General features: G+C 41.8%; 1 protein-coding gene across 4 annotated transcripts in view; it reads left to right on the top strand.

Moving 5' to 3' along the window:
* Positions 1–17741, top strand: part of UNC93B1 (unc-93B1 regulator of TLR signaling) — a 103357-nt gene that overhangs the window by 81214 nt on the left and 4402 nt on the right. For all 4 annotated transcript variants that reach the window (XM_089683700.1, XM_089683702.1, XM_089683703.1 and 1 more), the window contains exons 9-11: positions 10057–10187; positions 16040–16222; positions 16772–17045. In XM_089683700.1, coding sequence (XP_089539826.1) covers positions 10057–10187; positions 16040–16222; positions 16772–17045 — 588 coding nt within the window. The remainder of the gene's footprint in view (positions 1–10056; positions 10188–16039; positions 16223–16771; positions 17046–17741) is intronic.

Genomic DNA, 17741 nt, shown 5'->3' with positions numbered 1-17741 from the left:
GACCCTGCATTCACTATATCCAGTCTCCCCGGACCCGGCATTCACTATATCCGGTCTCCCCAGACCCTGAATTCACTATATCCGCTCTCCCCGGACCCTGCATTCACTATATCCGCTCTCCCCGGACCCTGCATTCACTATATCCGCTCTCCCCGGACCCTGCATTCACTATATCCGCTCTCCCCGGACCCTGCATTCACTATATCCGCTCTCCCCGGACCCTGCATTCACTATATCCGCTCTCCCCGGACCCTGCATTCACTATATCCGGTCTCCCCTAACCCTGCATTCACTATATCCGCTCTCCCCGGACCCTGCATTCACTATATCTGGTCTCCCAGGACCCTGCATTTACTATATCCGCTCTCCCAGGACCCTGCATTCACTATATCCGCTCTCCCAGGACTCTGCATTCACTATATCTGCTCTCCCCAGACCCTGCATTCACTATATCTGGTCTCACAGGACCCTGCATTCACTATATCCGCTCTCCCATAGTAGACAAAACATGGAAATGCAATTATTTTAGTAAATATAAACTGATAAATACCTTTTCTCATCAGCAGTATATAGCAGTCTTGTGACTTCTATCAGTGTCCAGCTGAGCACTGGTTAAAGCTTGTAGGAGGAGTTTTCATTCTGCTCTGACTGTTCTATGAGGCTGCATAACCCCTGACCCACTGTCTGGATAATCTTGATTGGCCCTGTGCTGATTACATGCACCCTCCCAAAGAAAAAAAAAAACTCTCTAGCAAAACATACTAAACTGAGCATGTACAGAATGACTCCTATAGCTATGTATTATCAGCAGCTGGATTGGAGACTGTGGAAGAAGGGGAGGATCAGAGAAGACTGAATCAAACAGCCTTTTTACACAATGAGGAAGATTAACCCCTTAGGTTTCACAGTGAGCATAAAAGCATGCTTTATTGCAAATACAGACTGATGTCACTGTTGTGGAATTAGTAACACTTTAAGTGTTCGCAAGTTCCTTGCCCAGAAATAGATTCTGAAACTTGACCAACCTCCTTATTCCCCTGAATTTAGCACCCTGCAACTTTTGGCAGTTTCCAGAATTTAAAAAAAAAATCCTTAAAAAGACACAGATTTCATGACATTCTGGTTATCCAGCGCACCCCAACAAAGGTACTGTGCATTGTTCCACAAAACAAATTCCAGGAAAGTACTTTCTGTGTTTTTTTAACGAAAACATAACTGCATTAGTTTGTGTTTTTATATCTGCTTGGAGATTTAAAGCCTAAGTTTAGTTGAAAAAAAAAAAAATCTGCACAAGCGACAGTACCTACAATAAGTGCGAAGTGTTCCCTGTGCTGCTGGCTGCAGTTTTCGTTGAAATCTGAAGTTCACTGATCCCCCACTATGAGGTCTCTGTAAATAGAAGAGGGGGCCAAAAGGGCGGGTATAGTCAGCACTCTTAATGAGTGACAGTTTCTTTAGCATGAATTAACCCCTGCAGCACCAGAAGATTATGGTTGCAGGGGTTAATACGAACCAAAGGACGTATCACAGGCACTTGTCAAGAGTACCAAATTATATTCGCCCTTTTGGCCCCCATCTTCCATTCACAGAAGCTGTACTTCAGCTTCCATGAATGAAGAGAGATCTATGAATGGAGGAAATACAAAGTTCATTGAATCCCTCATTCTCCATTCACAAATTGTTTACATTTTCCTGGCACTAAATTGAATTACTCAGGGACAAATTTATGGACAGTGGCCATTTGGATGACAGAGAACCTACAAGCAGGAACATTCTAAGGCCCCATGTACACGGGACACTTCTGAACAATGGAAACTGACTGCTGGAAAACGTAGATTAAAAAAAGTCTGTTTATCCGAGTATGCATAACGCGTTTATGCGCATTTGCGTCTAGAAGCGTTTTTTTAAAGATAAGCTCAGAAGAACCTCCCAAATGCCCAGAATGCACTGAAAAGTGGTAAATTACTATATGGAGGACTTACTATATGGGGGATGAATTACTATATGGGGGACTTACTATATGGGGAATGAATTACTATATGGGGGACTTACTATATGGGGAATGAATTACTATGGGGGACTTACTATATGGGGAATTAATTACTATATGGAGGACTTACTATATGGGGGATGAATTACTATATGGGGGACTTACTATATGGGGAATGAATTACTATAGGGGGGACTTACTATATGGGGAATGAATTACTATATGGAGGACTTACTATATGGGGAATGAATTACTATATGGGGGACTTACTATATGGGGAATGAATTACTATATGGGGGACTTACTATATGGGGAATGAATTACTATGGGGGACTTACTATATGGGGAATGAATTACTATATGGGGGACTTACTATATGGGGGACTTACTATATGGGGAATGAATTACTATATGGGGGACTTACTATATGGGGGACTTACTATATGGGGGACTTACTATATGGGGGATGAATTACTATATGGGGGATGAATTAATATGGGGGATGAATTAATATGGGGATGAATTACTATGTGGGGGATGAATTACTATGTGGGGGATGAATTACTATGGGGGATGAATTACTATATGGGGGATGAATTACTATATGGGGGATGAATTACTATGGGGGACGAATTACTATATGGGGGACAAATTACTATATGGGGGATGAATTACTATATGGGGGATGAATTACTATGGGGGATGAATTACTATATGGGGGATTAATTACTATGCTTACTATGGGGGAATATTACTATACTTACTATGGATGACACATACACATCATTCATTTACTCTTGGTCCGGCCCCCGGGTCCAATATATGAACCCATTGCGGCCCTCAAGTCAAAAAGTTTGCCCACCCCTGGTTTAACCACTTGACCTCCAGAGAATTTCCCCCTCCCCCTTCCTGACCAGGCCATTTTTTGCGTTACAGCGCTGTGTATTTTAACTGAAAATTGCGCGGTCATGCAACGCTGCACCCAAATGAAATTTACGTCCTTTTTTCCCCATGAATAGAGCTTTCTTTTGGTGGTAATTGATTAATTGTGCATTTTGTGGGGGGGGTTTTGCGCTATAAACAAAAAAAGACCAACAATTCTGAGAAAAAACAAATATTTTTGACGTTTTGCTACTAAACATGTCCAGTGAAAAAATAAAAAAAATTAAATTTCGTCATAAATTTAGGGCAAAATATATTCTGCTCCATGTCTTTGCTAAAAAAAAAAATACAAATATGTGTAAATTAATTGGTTTACATGAAAGTTATAGCGTCTACAAATGGAGCTATATATACTGGGATTTTTTTTTCTATACCAGTAATGGCGGCAATCAGCGACTTATAGTGGAACTGCGGTGGGCATTCTGACACTGGGGGGGAACTGACTGTCACTGACATCCCCAGTGACACCAATACAGTGATCAGTGCTAATAAAAAGTGTACTAATTTATTTCAGGTACTTATATAGCACCATCAATTTACACAGCGCTTTTACATATATATATTGTACATTCACATCGGTCCCTAACCTTCAAGGGGCTTACAATCTAAGGTCCCTAACTCATATTCATACATACACATAGAAACTAGGACAATTTAGACAGGAGCCAATTAACCTACCAGCATGGCTTTGGAGTGTGGGAGGAAACAGGAGTACCCGGAGGAAACCCACGCAAGCACAGGGAGAACATGCAAACTCCATGCAGGAGGCACCATGGTCAGGAATTGAACTCATGACCCATTTACTGCAAGGCACACGTGCTAACCACTAAGCCACTGTGCCACCTACTAATGACACTGAGCATGAAGGGGTTGACATCTGGGGCGATCAATGAGTTAACTGTGTGCTGTCTCTGTTTTACTGTGTAAGCACACAAATGGAGCTTTCTTACGGTGGTATTTGATCATCTGTACATTTTGTGGGGGTTTTTTTGCGCTATAAACAAAAAAAGACTGACAATTCTGAAAAAAAAAAATATTTTTGACGTTTTGCTACTAAACATGTCCAGTAAAAAAAATTTTAAAAATCAAATTTCGTCATAAATTTAGGTCAAAATGTATTCTGCTCCATGTCTTTGCTAAAAAAAAAATCCCAATACGTGTAAATTAATTTGTTTACGTGAACATTATAACATCTACAAATGGCGTAGTATATACTGGGATTTTTTTTTCTATACTAGTAATGACGGCAATCGGCGACTTATAGTGGGACTGCAGGACTGCGGTGGGCATTCTGACACTGGGGGGACAGACTAACTGTCACTGACATCCCCAGGGACACTAATACAGTGGTTAGTGCTAATAAAAAGCACTGACACTACTAATGGCACTGGGCAGGAAGGAGTTAACATCTGGGGCAATCAATGAGTTGACTGTGTGCTGTCTGTGTTTTACTGTGTAAGCACACAAATAGAGTTTTCTTACGGTGGTATTGTAATTGTAAAAAATCAAATGTCATCATAAATTTAGGGCAAAATGCATTATGTCTTTGCTAAAAAAAAAAAATCCCAACACCTGTAAATTAATTGGTTTACGTGAAATGTATAGCGTATACAAATGGTGGTACAGATACTGGAATTTTTTTTTTATATAGCTTTTTCACAGAACAAGCATACAATAATAAGGCAAGTAGGTGGATGCCACCATAAATGAAAATGAACCAGGTTCCCTCCAGATACATAAAAAATCAAATTGCCATACCAAAAAACAGCATAGTGTAATACACTGGGCCAAGAGGGATTTTTTTTCTCCTAGTAATGGTGGCGATCACTGAGACTGTACTAATGGCACTGGGCAGAAAGGGGTTAACATCTGCGGTGATCAAAGGGTTAACTGTGTGCTGTATTACTATGTGCTGTATGTGTGCTTCACTGTAAGCACACTGCTTTGTATGGCTCAGCTATGCAAAGCTATGCATAACAGTGTGCAGAAGCTGACAGGGGAGAGATCTGTATTGTTTACTTACAGTTCTCTCCCTCCATCAGTAATGCTCCTCGATCTCCAGGTGCCGGCGAGTAATCACCGTCCGGGACCTGGTGATTGACAGCCGAGGCCGCAAATAGTGGCGCGGGTAGGGCTCACGCACGCCCCCTGCCCGGAAATGCAAAATCACGTATCTCCTAGATTGTAAGCTCTAACGAGCCAGGCCCTCTGTTTCCTCTTGTACCAAATTGTATTGTAACTGTAATGTCTACCTTCATTTTGCAAAGCACTGCGCAAACTGTTGCCGCTATATAAATCCTGTATAATAATAATATACGTGATTTTGCGCACCCCGGCCGCCCTGTAGGAGAATATCTGCTATAGGGTGGAGGGAAAGCAGTTAAACTTGTTTTGTTTGATTTTATTTGTATTTATATACTCAAAACTGCAGTCTTTTGAGGTCCATTTGTATCCCTATCAACCGTTAATCTGATGCAGTAAAATGATGAATGTGAGTAAAGAAGTGAATAGTTTAAGTGATCCTTAAGCAACCCATAGATAAGGGGTGTCAAACTCAATTTCATTGTGGGCCACATCAGCATATTGGTTGCCCTCAAAGGGCTGGTTGTATCCAGGTCTGCTGGAAAACATGGGGCCCCATACAGCCAACCGGACAGGGTCCCCTCCCCACCACAAAAACACAGTTTGCTATGTTTCAGTTATGAATGAACACAGTGAGTGATCAGTACTGATCACTCATTGTGTTAATTCAGGAAAGGATGGGGCTGGTAAATGTGACATATTTACTGGCCCCTTCCTCTACTCTCTATCCTGAAGGATCCTATTGCGTGCTTGCAGCTGCCAGTGGGAAGGAGCACTGCGGGGGTGGGGGAACACAGTTGGGCCTGGGCAGCAGGGAGAGGCATATGGTACACAGGGAGGGTTTTGGGTGTATGTGTTGGGGGGGGGCTCCCTTACACCACAGTGCACCTCCCTTACCTTGTGTTGCTGCCAGGAAGAAGCTGGGGGCAGAGTTGTAAAACAGAAAATTCAGGGTCTGGAGGAGGACCACAGAAGGGCTAAAGTTAGCTGCTGAAGTCTGCTGAATGCTGAGACCGGGGGAGATGGAGACAAGGGGGTGCTGCGGCTGCACAGAGAGATCTTTAGGAAGAGTTCTGTCCTCCTCTCTGCTGCCAATTGCTGAAATGGGGAGGGGGCAGAGATCAGCCTCTCTGCAGTTGCACAAAGAGGTGCAGGATCTGGTGAGAGAGTTCTATCCCCCTCTCTGCTGCTGACTACTGAGACAAGGTGGGGGCAGAAAAGAGGGGGGTGCCACAGCTACAGGAGAGGTGCGAAGGCCACATGAAATGGCTTGGCGGGCCAGATTTGTGTTTGACACGTGCCATAGATGATTCGATTTTCTTTCCTTCCACCACAGATGGAATAAAAGAAAATCACTCGATTCCCTCATCAACACAGTCAGTGTTGATAGGGTAATGCCTCGGGGCAATGCTATTGTGTTGGGGGTGTCCTTCCTGGACAACGGACCACAATGATTACCACTATTGGCTTTAGCCGCCGGCAGTAATTGTATGTAAAAAATCTGACAGGCTGGTTGTACCCAAGTTGATTGATGGATCGACGGTAAAATCAGCCTGCCCATACAGTACATGGTTCAAATTTCGTCCAGTCCCTGCTGAACCAACCTAATTTGGATCCATGTATGGCTGACTTTACACTTCTAAAAATCTCGTGATTTATCATCAGCTGACACATAAGCTGGCCGTACTCTGAATGGCAGCTGAATTTCGATCAGTGTGTGGCAGTTCTTTCTCAAAAGAAGTTGATTGTTTGATCGATTTCTGGTGAACAGACAAGTTGGAAAATATTTCTCGATCAGGGGCTGCAGCAGCTGGTAAATGTGTTTTGACATCAGCAGAAGCCACTGTTAGAACACAATATCCCGGCATGGGGTAATGCTCCATCCACCTCGTTTGTGGAGAAAAAAAAAACGTGTATGACCAGCTTGAGTGTTAATGTGAGTCTTTCAATACTTCTGGTGCTGAAACCGATACCGAAAATTCATAATGCATGTGGCCGAAAACTAAATCAAAATGTCTGCGTATGTGGGGGTGGGGAGGCTCCAATTATTTTTTTTTCTACTTTCATATATATATATATATTTTTTTTTTAACTTATGATTTTATTGCTATCACATAGGGAACCAATAGTTCCCTATGTGATGGCATATGAGTGACAGGTCCTCTTTGTAGGGGGGAGGGGGTGGGGGACAGTGTGTGCAAGGAGGTGGCAGGAGAGGAGTGTATACAGTAAGGGAGCAGTTAAAATATAAAGGATGCGGCGCTATATCACAACTATAATTATGCAAAAACGTCCAAGATATATAGTGATTAGGTGACTAATGAAAACACAAACATTATGTCACAAGCAGAGTAACATGCAGTGCAAAATAGTCTTAGTGACAATCCCTCTCCTTCAAAAAGTGCTTCTTCCACGCGGTGATAGTGAGAAGGGCAAGGCTGTGCACTCACCAGATGCACAGTTTAACTGCGCATTTAAAGATGAAAGCTTTCCCCTTTGATGATGTGCGATTAGCACGAAACGCGTCAGAGAAGGAGCTACAGCGTCATTATCTCTCTGCCGCCGGCACCATGGAGGTCCCGGCGGCCATCTTTTAAATTCACCTCATGGTCAGTGTTTTTTTTATTCCTTTACCTGTATACTGTATGGAAATAAAATCCAAACCATTAAAAACGGTATCACGCTATTGGTCTCCTTTCTTTGTGGCCCTTGGTGAGTCACCTATCACCTATAGAGCCACCCAAAGGGGAGACCGTGGATTGTCAGCAACACCCAGCAGGGGGAGGAATATCTGGCCTGACCTGACTTTTAGGAGCTACCAGCGGATCCAGTAAAGAGTTCATCTTTAAATGCGCAGTTAAACTGTGCATCTGGTGAGTGCACAGCCTTGCCCTTCTCACTATCACCGCGTGGAAGAAGCACTTTTTGAAGGAGAGGGATTGTCACTAAGACTATTTTGCACTGCATGTTACTCTGCTTGTGACATAATGTTTGTGTTTTCATTAGTCACCTAATCACTATATATCTTGGACGTTTTTGCATAATTATAGTTGTGATATAGTGCCGCATCCTTTATATTTTATGTGTTTGCAAGGTTTTTTGGTATCCTTTTTTGATGCTTGGCCACTTTATTTCACTTATAGCGCTCACAACTTTCCTTAAAGCTTGTTTCAGTAAGGGAGCAGTGTATACAGAGAGGCTCCCTCACTGGCTTTCACTATTTGCCGGTGCCAGTTTTTAAATGCAATTTCCTTATTTTTTTTTCTCTTCACTATAGCTCACAGAATTAGCTGTCACTTTCCCTGGAGCTAAAGGAAACATTGTTTCTTTTATCTTGGGTAATAAACTAAAAGGAAACTTTGTTTCTTTTAGCTGGGGGGAAAGTGACAGCTGATTCTGTGAACTATAGTGAAGAAAAAGAAAAGCCGGTAATTATATTTAAAAACCGGCACTGACATATAGTGACAATCAGTCACTCTATACACTAATCCTCTCCTGCCTTTCTCAGCTGTTCCCCCCGCCCCCCCCCCCCCCAATCCTCACATCTGCAGTATGCATAGTCTCCTGTATCGGCTTAATTTTTGCCGGATATTCTTTGGTGGCCGAAATGCTGTACGGGAAAATGCATCCATTTGCTTGTAGTTTTATACCGGAGATCATAGTTTGCATATTACCAGAAAAATATAAGAGATTAATGTAGCACTACCCTCTTGAGGGCTTTTACGTTTTTGGGTCCCCCCTAATCTCTGCACAGCCAGGCAACACGTATTTTTCAGACACAAGAAACAGTCCATGGGTTTGGTTTTTTTTGTTTTATTAAGGGGTTAAACATGGATCGGGTAAAAGGTTATGGATGTCCAGTTTGAAGAAACAGCAGAATGAGTTTTTCCTCTCAAGCACACTTAGAAACAGAAAAAACGACAGATACTTGACTGTGTTCCAGTCAGAACCATCACAGTCCTTAGTAGAGTAATCCCCTTCTAGGAGCTTGGTGTCCCCTGAGTGGATTTTAGCATTGTGTTAATGTGTAGAAGCTCTTGGTCCCTTCGTTGCACAGAATACCAGCCCACCTGGTATGGTATCTGATCCCAGGACAGGTGTTTTGATAAGCTATAAACTGTCCCCTGAAGACTTTCTAGAACTTGCATCAAGCAGACCTCTCCCTTCTAGGCTCTGGGGGTGTAGAGGTACTCACACTGTCCTTGTCCTGCCGCTGTGGATAGAACTGCTTTCAGGCCTCTATAGCTGGGCTGGTTCCTCTCCGAGCTTTGCAGGCTGTCCTTTCCCAGTGGACTGCAGGGCAGTGGAGCTCCCTCTTTCAGCTTCCAGCCTCCAGCCTGGAAGCAGAACGCCCTTCTTCCAGGGCTCCCTCTCAGGCTACACAGCAACACCTCTCAGCAATCCATCTTCCACCTGACTCCCAAGCTAACCAGGCTTTGTCATATGTAAGGTCTGACCTAGCTACCATGCCAGGCCTCCTTCCTGAGGATTGGCCCAATTCTCGTAAGTATGCAGATGAGCCCTCCTCACCCCTGCCTACTGGCTTCTAGAAACTTCTCCAAGTCTCCAGAACAGGGGGAGGTACCAGAAGACTAACCTGTAGAGCCATCCAGCCCTTACATAAAACCTTGCTGACTCACACCCAGGCTGACTCATACCAAGGTTTCTAGCAAGCCTCTGACTATACACAAAAATGATGGCGCTACATAAGTACCCGTAAGAAATAAAATTAAACAAAGAACTAGAATATAAAGGAATAGAAAAGAATAGAATAGGTAAAAATGGAACGAATATAGCCGTTTCCAAAATTCTAATTTGCAATCGATTTGAAAATAACGAAAATATATGAAGCAAATCCGAATATAGGAAACAAATTCCAAAAATGAATATAATGAAATGAAATTTCAGTGTCTTCACATTCCTACTCCAAGTTTTGAGTGGATTTGCTGGCTAACATTTAAAAAATAATAATAAAAATAGTTTGTTATGCACATCTTTATCTAGTAACGTTTGAAACTGAGTAATCCTTTTCATCCATACAGGTGCTTCAATTCAACGTGGAGTCCTCCCAAAGGGGTTCAACGTCACTGTCCTTCACTCTCTACCCCCTAGTATCAGTCTCATCCATGTGGAAAGCGTTCTCATGGGGGCAGCACTTCTAGCTATGCTGCTGGTAAGCACATGTTGTTTTTCAAGATTTTAAAAATAACACACAAGTTTTCAGCAGCAACAGGCCACCACTTTTTTTTTTACTGACCTAAATCTCAGCTTAACGCTTAACCAAAACCCCGAACTTTACTCCATACCCTATCATGAGGCTGGACCAATCCTGGTCACTGGAAAAATGGTCTCTAATAACCATGATGACCTTCCACAGGCATTACTTGGCCTTGGCATTGGTTCCTGGGTCAATAATAATGCCTTTTTTTAGTGATCTAGTGCTTTAATAACAAGGCTCCACCTTTTATAAGTCAGATGAGCTACTGTTGTGCTCATCTGTTTCTTTCCATCAAAGGAAGACCCAGGAACCAGTGAAGAATGGTCCTCTATGGTGCTATGCAAAGGGTTTGCTAAAGAAAACAAGTGTATGTTTTCAGTTCATCTTACAGTTCATCTCTTGATGTGAAAGTTTGGAACCAAAGAGTGCTCAGGTCCACAGCTTGCCTATTACAGTGCATTTTGACCCATCCACAACTGGGGGTCCATGTGATTTGGTAAAAGGCAGAGTGTTTGGTGATGGTGGACTTTTTCTATCTGCTCCTGGCTGTTTTTGAGACATCTATAGTAGCACTGAGGCTCCAGTGAAGAGGGGCTCATTCCATATATTTTTATTTCTGTGGATTGGACCTTTAAGTTCAATTTCTTTGATTATTTGAAGCGCTGCACTTCTATATATTATTTTATGTGCATTTATCTGCAATATTGTGGTGGCCACTCATGTGGATTGAATTATATATCTTTTTATCTCTTCATTTTAGATAATTATATATACCATAGCGTGGAATTGTAAAGGTATTTACTTTTGTGCTCTGTGTGGAGGTGGTAGTGGTCTTCCACTATGTTTTGTGTGATAAAACTTATGGTAAACATCCTTCTGTACTACACGGAGTACAGTAGAAGTCAAGTCCGCTTCTCTGCTTAGAGTAGAACTATAGGTAAAACCTTTGCAAAGAGTAAGTTTATAACCTGTTTTTTTGCCATCTGTGTCCCATTGGGGAGATTTATCTTCACTTTCTGTCCTATATTTAAAACAAGAAGTGAGAGGAAATGCCTTTAAATTAAGGGATCCCTTGGCGCCCCGAGCTCACCTGAACTAGTGTCCTTATTGGAAGATTTCCCTTCTATTACTGTTCTGGGGACAACCCAAAATAACCGTAAACAGGACAATTAGAGAGGGTGAATCTCTCTAATGGGGACACAGACAAAAATAATAACCTGACAGGGGTTCTAATCCATCTTCACTCTGTCCAAAAAAAAAATATGTTGCCTTTAGTTACACTTTAATAGTCAAATATGTTACTAATTGTCTGGTGGACTTATTATATAATCCATCAAGGAAGCCCATGATAGCTGAGGGGGGTAGTAGAGAAAAAAGTGAACTATACACTCACCAGCCACTTTATTAGGTACACCTGTTCAATTACTTGGTAACACAAATTGCTAAACAGCCAATCACATGGCAGCAACTCAATGCATGTCAACATGGTGAAGACGACTTGCTGAAGTTCAAACCGAGCATCAGAATGGGGAAGAAAGGGGATTTAAGTGACTTTGAACGTGGCATGGTTGTTGGTGCCAATCAGGCAGGTCTGAGTATTTAAAAAACTGCTGATCTACTGGGGTGCCTTGTTGATGTCAGAAGAGAATGGGCAGACTGGTTTGAGATGATAGAAAGGCAACAGTAACTCAAATAACCACTCTTTACAACCAAGGTATACAGAATACCATCTTTGAAAGCTCAATACATCAAAACGTGCAGCAGATGGCCTACAGCAGCAGAAGACCGCTCTGGGTGCCACTCCTGTCAGCTAAGAACAGGAAACTGAGGCTACAATTCGCACAGGCTCACCAAAATTGGACAATAGAAGATTGGAAAAACATTGCCTGGTCTGATGAGTCTCTATTTCAGCTGTGACTATCAGATGGTAGGGTCAGAATTTGGCATAAACATCATGAAAGCATGGCTGCTGGTGGTGGTGTAATGGTGTGGGGAATATTTTCTTGGCACTAGCAAGATGTATCTAATAAAGTTACTGGTGAGTATATGTGTATATATATATATATATATATATATATATATATATATATATAGATGTTTTGGAATGATTTTATTATTTTGCTGCTGTTGGGGGGAAGAGGGGTTATGTTGTATTCAGTAAATCAATTGTGGTCTGAATTGATCTACAGAAGTACATTAAAAAATAAGAAGTAATATATCACAACTCTGTGCTGCTAAGCAGGAAATACATATTACAAGCAAAAAGGGCTGAACCTACTCGTGGTAATAATTGGACAATATCAAAATGAGTGGGTTGGTGATGCTTTGCTTTGGGGAGAGTCTTAGAGAGAGTTAGTTGTAACAAAGAGAAACCAGGTTGAGAGGAGCACACAGATGGGCTTTTTCTGGCTAACTGGCAATTGCTAGTGTCTTGTAGTGTTAGCTTTTTGATAGTCAACAAATATGGAGTTCAGGAGCCAGTCTATCCAATCAAGGAATTTTAGGAGCCAGCTCATTAGATGGGGACTAGAGAAAACCTCAAAAATCTGAATTTTTTTCAGAAACATTGGCTACAGGATCCTGGGATTTGTCCAACCCTGTCTTAGGCAGAACTTCTGCTGGAAGATGAAAGAAGTTCAGGAAGGGATATCACTAGACATACAGTTGTGTTCAAAATAATAGCAGTGTGTTGAAAAAAGTGAATAAAACTCAAAATCCTTCGAATAGCTTTTATTTCCATACACACAAATGCATTGGGAACACTACACATTCTATTCCAAATCAAAACATGAAGAAAAATATATCAAATTTGTGTTGTTCCTCTAAAAAAATTGAAGAAAAGTGAATATTAGACTGTTCAAAAAAATAGCAGTGTTTGTATTCTTCTTTACAAACAAACATTCACTATATAAACTGAAAAATGTTTGAAGATTTTGCTTTCCTTTGAATCACTTAATTAATATTTAGTTGTATAAGCACTGTTTCTGAGAACTGCTGTACATCTGTGTTGCATGGAGTCAACCAACTTCTGGCACCTGTGAACAGGTATTCCAGCCCAGGATGATTGGACTACATTCTACAGTTCTTCTCTATTTCTTGGTTTTGCCTCAGAAACTGCATTTTTTTGTCACCCGACAAGTTTTCTATGGGATTAAGATCCGGGGATTGGGCTGGCCACTCCATAACGTCAATCTTGTTGGTCTGGAACCAAGATGTTGCACGTTTACTGGTGTGTTTGGGGTCGTTGTCTTGTTGGAACACCCATTTCAAGGGCATTTCCTCTTCAGCATAAGGCTGCATGACCTCTTCAAGTATTCTGGTGTAATCAAACTGATCCATGATCCCTGGTATGCGATAAATAGGCCCAACACCATAGTATGAGAAACATCCCCATATCATGATGCTTGCGCAACCATGCTTCACTGTCTTCACAGTGTACTGTGGCTTGAATTCAGTGTTTTGGGGGTCGTCTGACAATCTGTCTCCGGCCACTAGACCCAAAAAGAACAATCTTACTTTCATCAGTCCACAAAATGTTGCACCATTTCTCTTTAGGCCAGTCAATGTGCTCTTTGGCAAATTGCAACCTCTTCAGCACGTCTTTTTTTCAACAGTGGGACTTTGCGGGGGGCTTCTTGCAGATAGCTTGGCTTCACATAGGCGTCTTCTAATTGTAACAGTGCTCACAGGTAACGTCTTTGATCTTCCTGGAGCTGATTGTTGGCTGAGTCCTTGCCATTTTGGCTATTCTTCTATCCATTTGAATGGTAGTTTTTTGCTTTCTTCCATGTCTTTCAGGTTTTGGTTGCCATTTTAAAGCATTTGCGATCATTTTAGCTGAGCAGCCTATTATTTTCTGCACTTCTTTATATGTTTTCCCCTCTCCAATCAACTTTTTAATCAAGGTACGCTGTTCTTCTGAACAATGTCTGGAACGACCCATTTTCCTCAGAATTTCAGAGAGAAATGCACTGTAACCAGCATGTACATTTGCTGCCTTCCTTCCTTAAATAAGGGCAATAATTGCCACCTGTTTTTCAAAGAATGAATGACCTCACTAATAGAACTCCACACTGCTATTATTTTGAACATGCCCCTTTCAATTAGTGATTCAATTACACAGAATCAGCAGCATGCATGTCATGACTGTTGGGTCTGTTGGATTTCTATTACTCTACTACATCTGCTAGCAAATTATTTGCCATGTAGAAATATCATTTCTACCAAAAACAGTGATTGATCAGTGATTGACTGTTATTATTTTGAACACAACTGTATGAGAGGTCAGATGGTTGGTACAGGATTGTGGAGGGCATCATAAATGAAAGGACGGTGTTTAACCACATGCCGCCCAGCCACTGTATAAATACGGTGGCAGGGAGGCACGGCTGGGCAAAACCACGTTTTAAAACGTGTGTTTTGTTAACAGGTAGGGGGCACGCGCGAGGCGCACCACCGCCCTACCTGTCCCGCCAATTACAGCCGCGGATGTCAGTCGCCGGGTCATAGCCGGTCCTTACCGGCTATTTCCCGGCGATCGGCGGCAATCCCTGACAGAGAGCACAGCTGCAGGAGCTGTGCTTTCTGTCAGTTCCCTGACAGCTTTAGGACAAGCTGATCGGGACAGAAGAGTTTCTCTCTCCCGATCAGCGGTCTCCTGTGCAGTACACACCCCCGCCCCCTAGTAAAACACTCCCCTCACACAGATAACACTTTCCTTGAAAAATAAACTTTACCCCTTCCTCCCCAGTGCCATTAGTACAGTGTCAGTGGGTTTTTTTCTGCACTGATCACTGTATTGGTGTCACTGGGGATGTCAGTGATACCAAGTCAGTACCCCCCAATATCAGAATGTCTGCCGCAGTCCCACCATAAGCCGCTGATCGCCGCCATAAGTCACTGATCGCCGCCATAAGTCGCTGATCGCCGCCATTATTATTATTAAAAAAAAAACTAAAAAAAAAAAAACTAAAAATCCCAGTATCTTTCCCGCCATTTGTAAACGCTATAACTTTCACGTAAACCAATTAATTTACACATATTGGGGTTTTTTTTTAGCAAAGACATGTTGCAGAATGCATTTTGGCAGAAAATTATGACAAAATTTGATTTTTAATTTTTTTTTTACTGGACATGTTTTATAGCAAAAAGTCCAAAATATTGTTTTTTTTCCTCAAAATTGTCAGCCTTTTTTTTTATAGCGCAAAAAATAAAAACCGCACAGGCAATCAAATACCACCGAAAGAAAGCTCAATATGTGGGAAAAAAAGGATGTAAATTTCATTTATGTACCGTATTGCATGACCGCGCAATTGTCTGTTAAACTAGTGCAGCGCTGTATAGCAAAAAAATGGCGTAAATTGCAGTATATATACCATAGTTTGTAGACGCTATATCTTTCACACAAAGCAATCAATATACACTTATTGGGATTTTTTTTTACCAAAAACATGGAGCAGAATACATTTTGGCCTACATTTATAACCAACTTTGAGTTTACTATATATTTTTTATAGCTGAAAGTAAAAAATATTGTTTTTCTTCAAAATTTTTTGCCTTTTTTTGTTTATAGCGTGAAAAATAAAAAGCGCACAGGTGATCAAATACCACCGAAAGAAAGCTCTATTTGTGTGAAAAAAAGGACGTAAATTTTGTTTGGGTGCAGCATTGCATGACCGCGCAATTATCAGTTGAATTAATGACCAGGCCTCTTTTTGCTACTCGGCGCTGCACTAAGGGGGGTAAATCCTCAGGAGCTCAAGTGGTTAATATTTTGCATTTACACTTTTATATTTTTCTCTACCTAGTTCTTGGTTCTCTGTGGCTCTGCATATCGCCCAACTGAGGAGATTGACCTTCGCAGCATAGGCTGGGGGAACATCTTTCAATTACCCTTCAAGCATTTCAGAGATTACCGCTTGCGCTGCCTTGCTCCATACTTCCTGTACAGCGGGTTTGAAGTCTTGTTTGCCTGCACAGGCTTTGTGCTGGTAAGTAATGTCAGCCTGAACAAATGCTAAAAAGACCATACTGTATATGTGTATACAATACTTTCAACATATTAGCAGCAAATAGGATAATGTAATTGGGTGCCTACCTGCCACCAGAGAAATGAATAGTTGATGGAGTTGACACTCATCTTAAGTTCATGAGTTGCTTATAGTAAACCTATCACAAACCTTAGACAACTCATACTTTTGCAAATCCATAAGTAGAGATTACTTTCAGTGAAAACTACATATTAAACTCTTAGTAGATACACAGATATAGGCTCCTGAAGTTGTATGCAAATCTTGTCTTCATCTTTGGATCTGGCCTGGTCCCTTCCACCTCCTGGGCTTCTCTGTTGAGTCTAGGTGTGGCCTTTTTGAAGGCCCAGTAGACATTAGGGCAGGACCAAATTTATTTTTTACAGTAAAAGTCAAGATTTTAATACAACTTCATCTGCGTCTGTCCCTTTACTTACTGATAAATGTCCTCTTTTTCATGTTGTTTTGTTGTTTGCTCCCTAAATAATCTTTTATTTCTTTTTTCTGCAGTGCTATGGAGTGTGCTCCCTCGGCTTAGAGAAGCTTCCATATTTAATCACAGCATATGGGTTATCAGCCTCTGTCTTCTCCACCCTCGCCCTGTGTTTCCTTCGGCTACCACGCCAAATCCCCCTGGCTGGGGGTGCCGTAGTGCACATGTGCATCCTAGTTGCCTTGTTTTTTTGGAGTCCGCAACCCAGGAAACAAACGCAGGGTCCCGTGCTTTATTTGATAGCAGTACTGTGGGGTTTGGGCAGCGCCCTGAATAAGACCGGCCTCAGCAGTGAGTGATGTGTTGGGGTTATAGTGTGGGTGTGGTATTATGCCCTAGTCAATTAGAATTTACTAAAAGATAAATTGTGATTGGTTGGCATGGCTTACTAAACTTGCTTTTTTTACGCTGCCTGGCTGAATAAGCCTGAATCATTCAGCGATCTCCTGCAAACATGCACAATGTGCCCATATACCTTGTGTTGGATAGATTCAGTTGTCCTCATCAGAGTGAAATCTTCTTAGTTCTTTATCAAATGAAACACTGTTCACAGCTGTGTATTAAAATACAGTGTTAAAATACAATGTTTATTTCAGACCAACGTGTTGGTTTGTACTGTACAGGTACTTATCTCATTGGTCATGGTTACCACTTATTTCCAGTTGGGATATGGGGGTTAGGCAGGGTCCAATGTCTTGTTGGCTTCCATTGAATAATGGCCAGGTCATGGTCACCCCTTACTTCCAGTTGGAATATGGGGGTTAGGCAGGGTCCAGTGTCTTGTTAACTTCCAATGGATAATAGCCAGGTTATGGTCACCACTTATCTCCAGTTGGGGTATGGGGGTTATGCAGAGACCTGTGTCTTGTTGGTTTCCAATGAATAATGGCAAAGATGGCACAAAACCCCATTTTCCCAACCATGCACAGGCAGGAACAAACAAAAAGATCTGGAACTGTGAACTGTAATCATAGGATCAGGACCTTT

The sequence above is a fragment of the Staurois parvus genome, unplaced genomic scaffold, assembly GCF_062004578.1.
Source record: "Staurois parvus isolate SC_StPar_1 unplaced genomic scaffold, SC_StPar_1.0 ptg000320l, whole genome shotgun sequence".
Classification (NCBI taxonomy): Eukaryota; Metazoa; Chordata; class Amphibia; order Anura; family Ranidae; genus Staurois; species Staurois parvus.
Note: the sequence above shows the minus strand (reverse complement) of the source record. Positions and strands in the feature narration are given on the sequence as shown.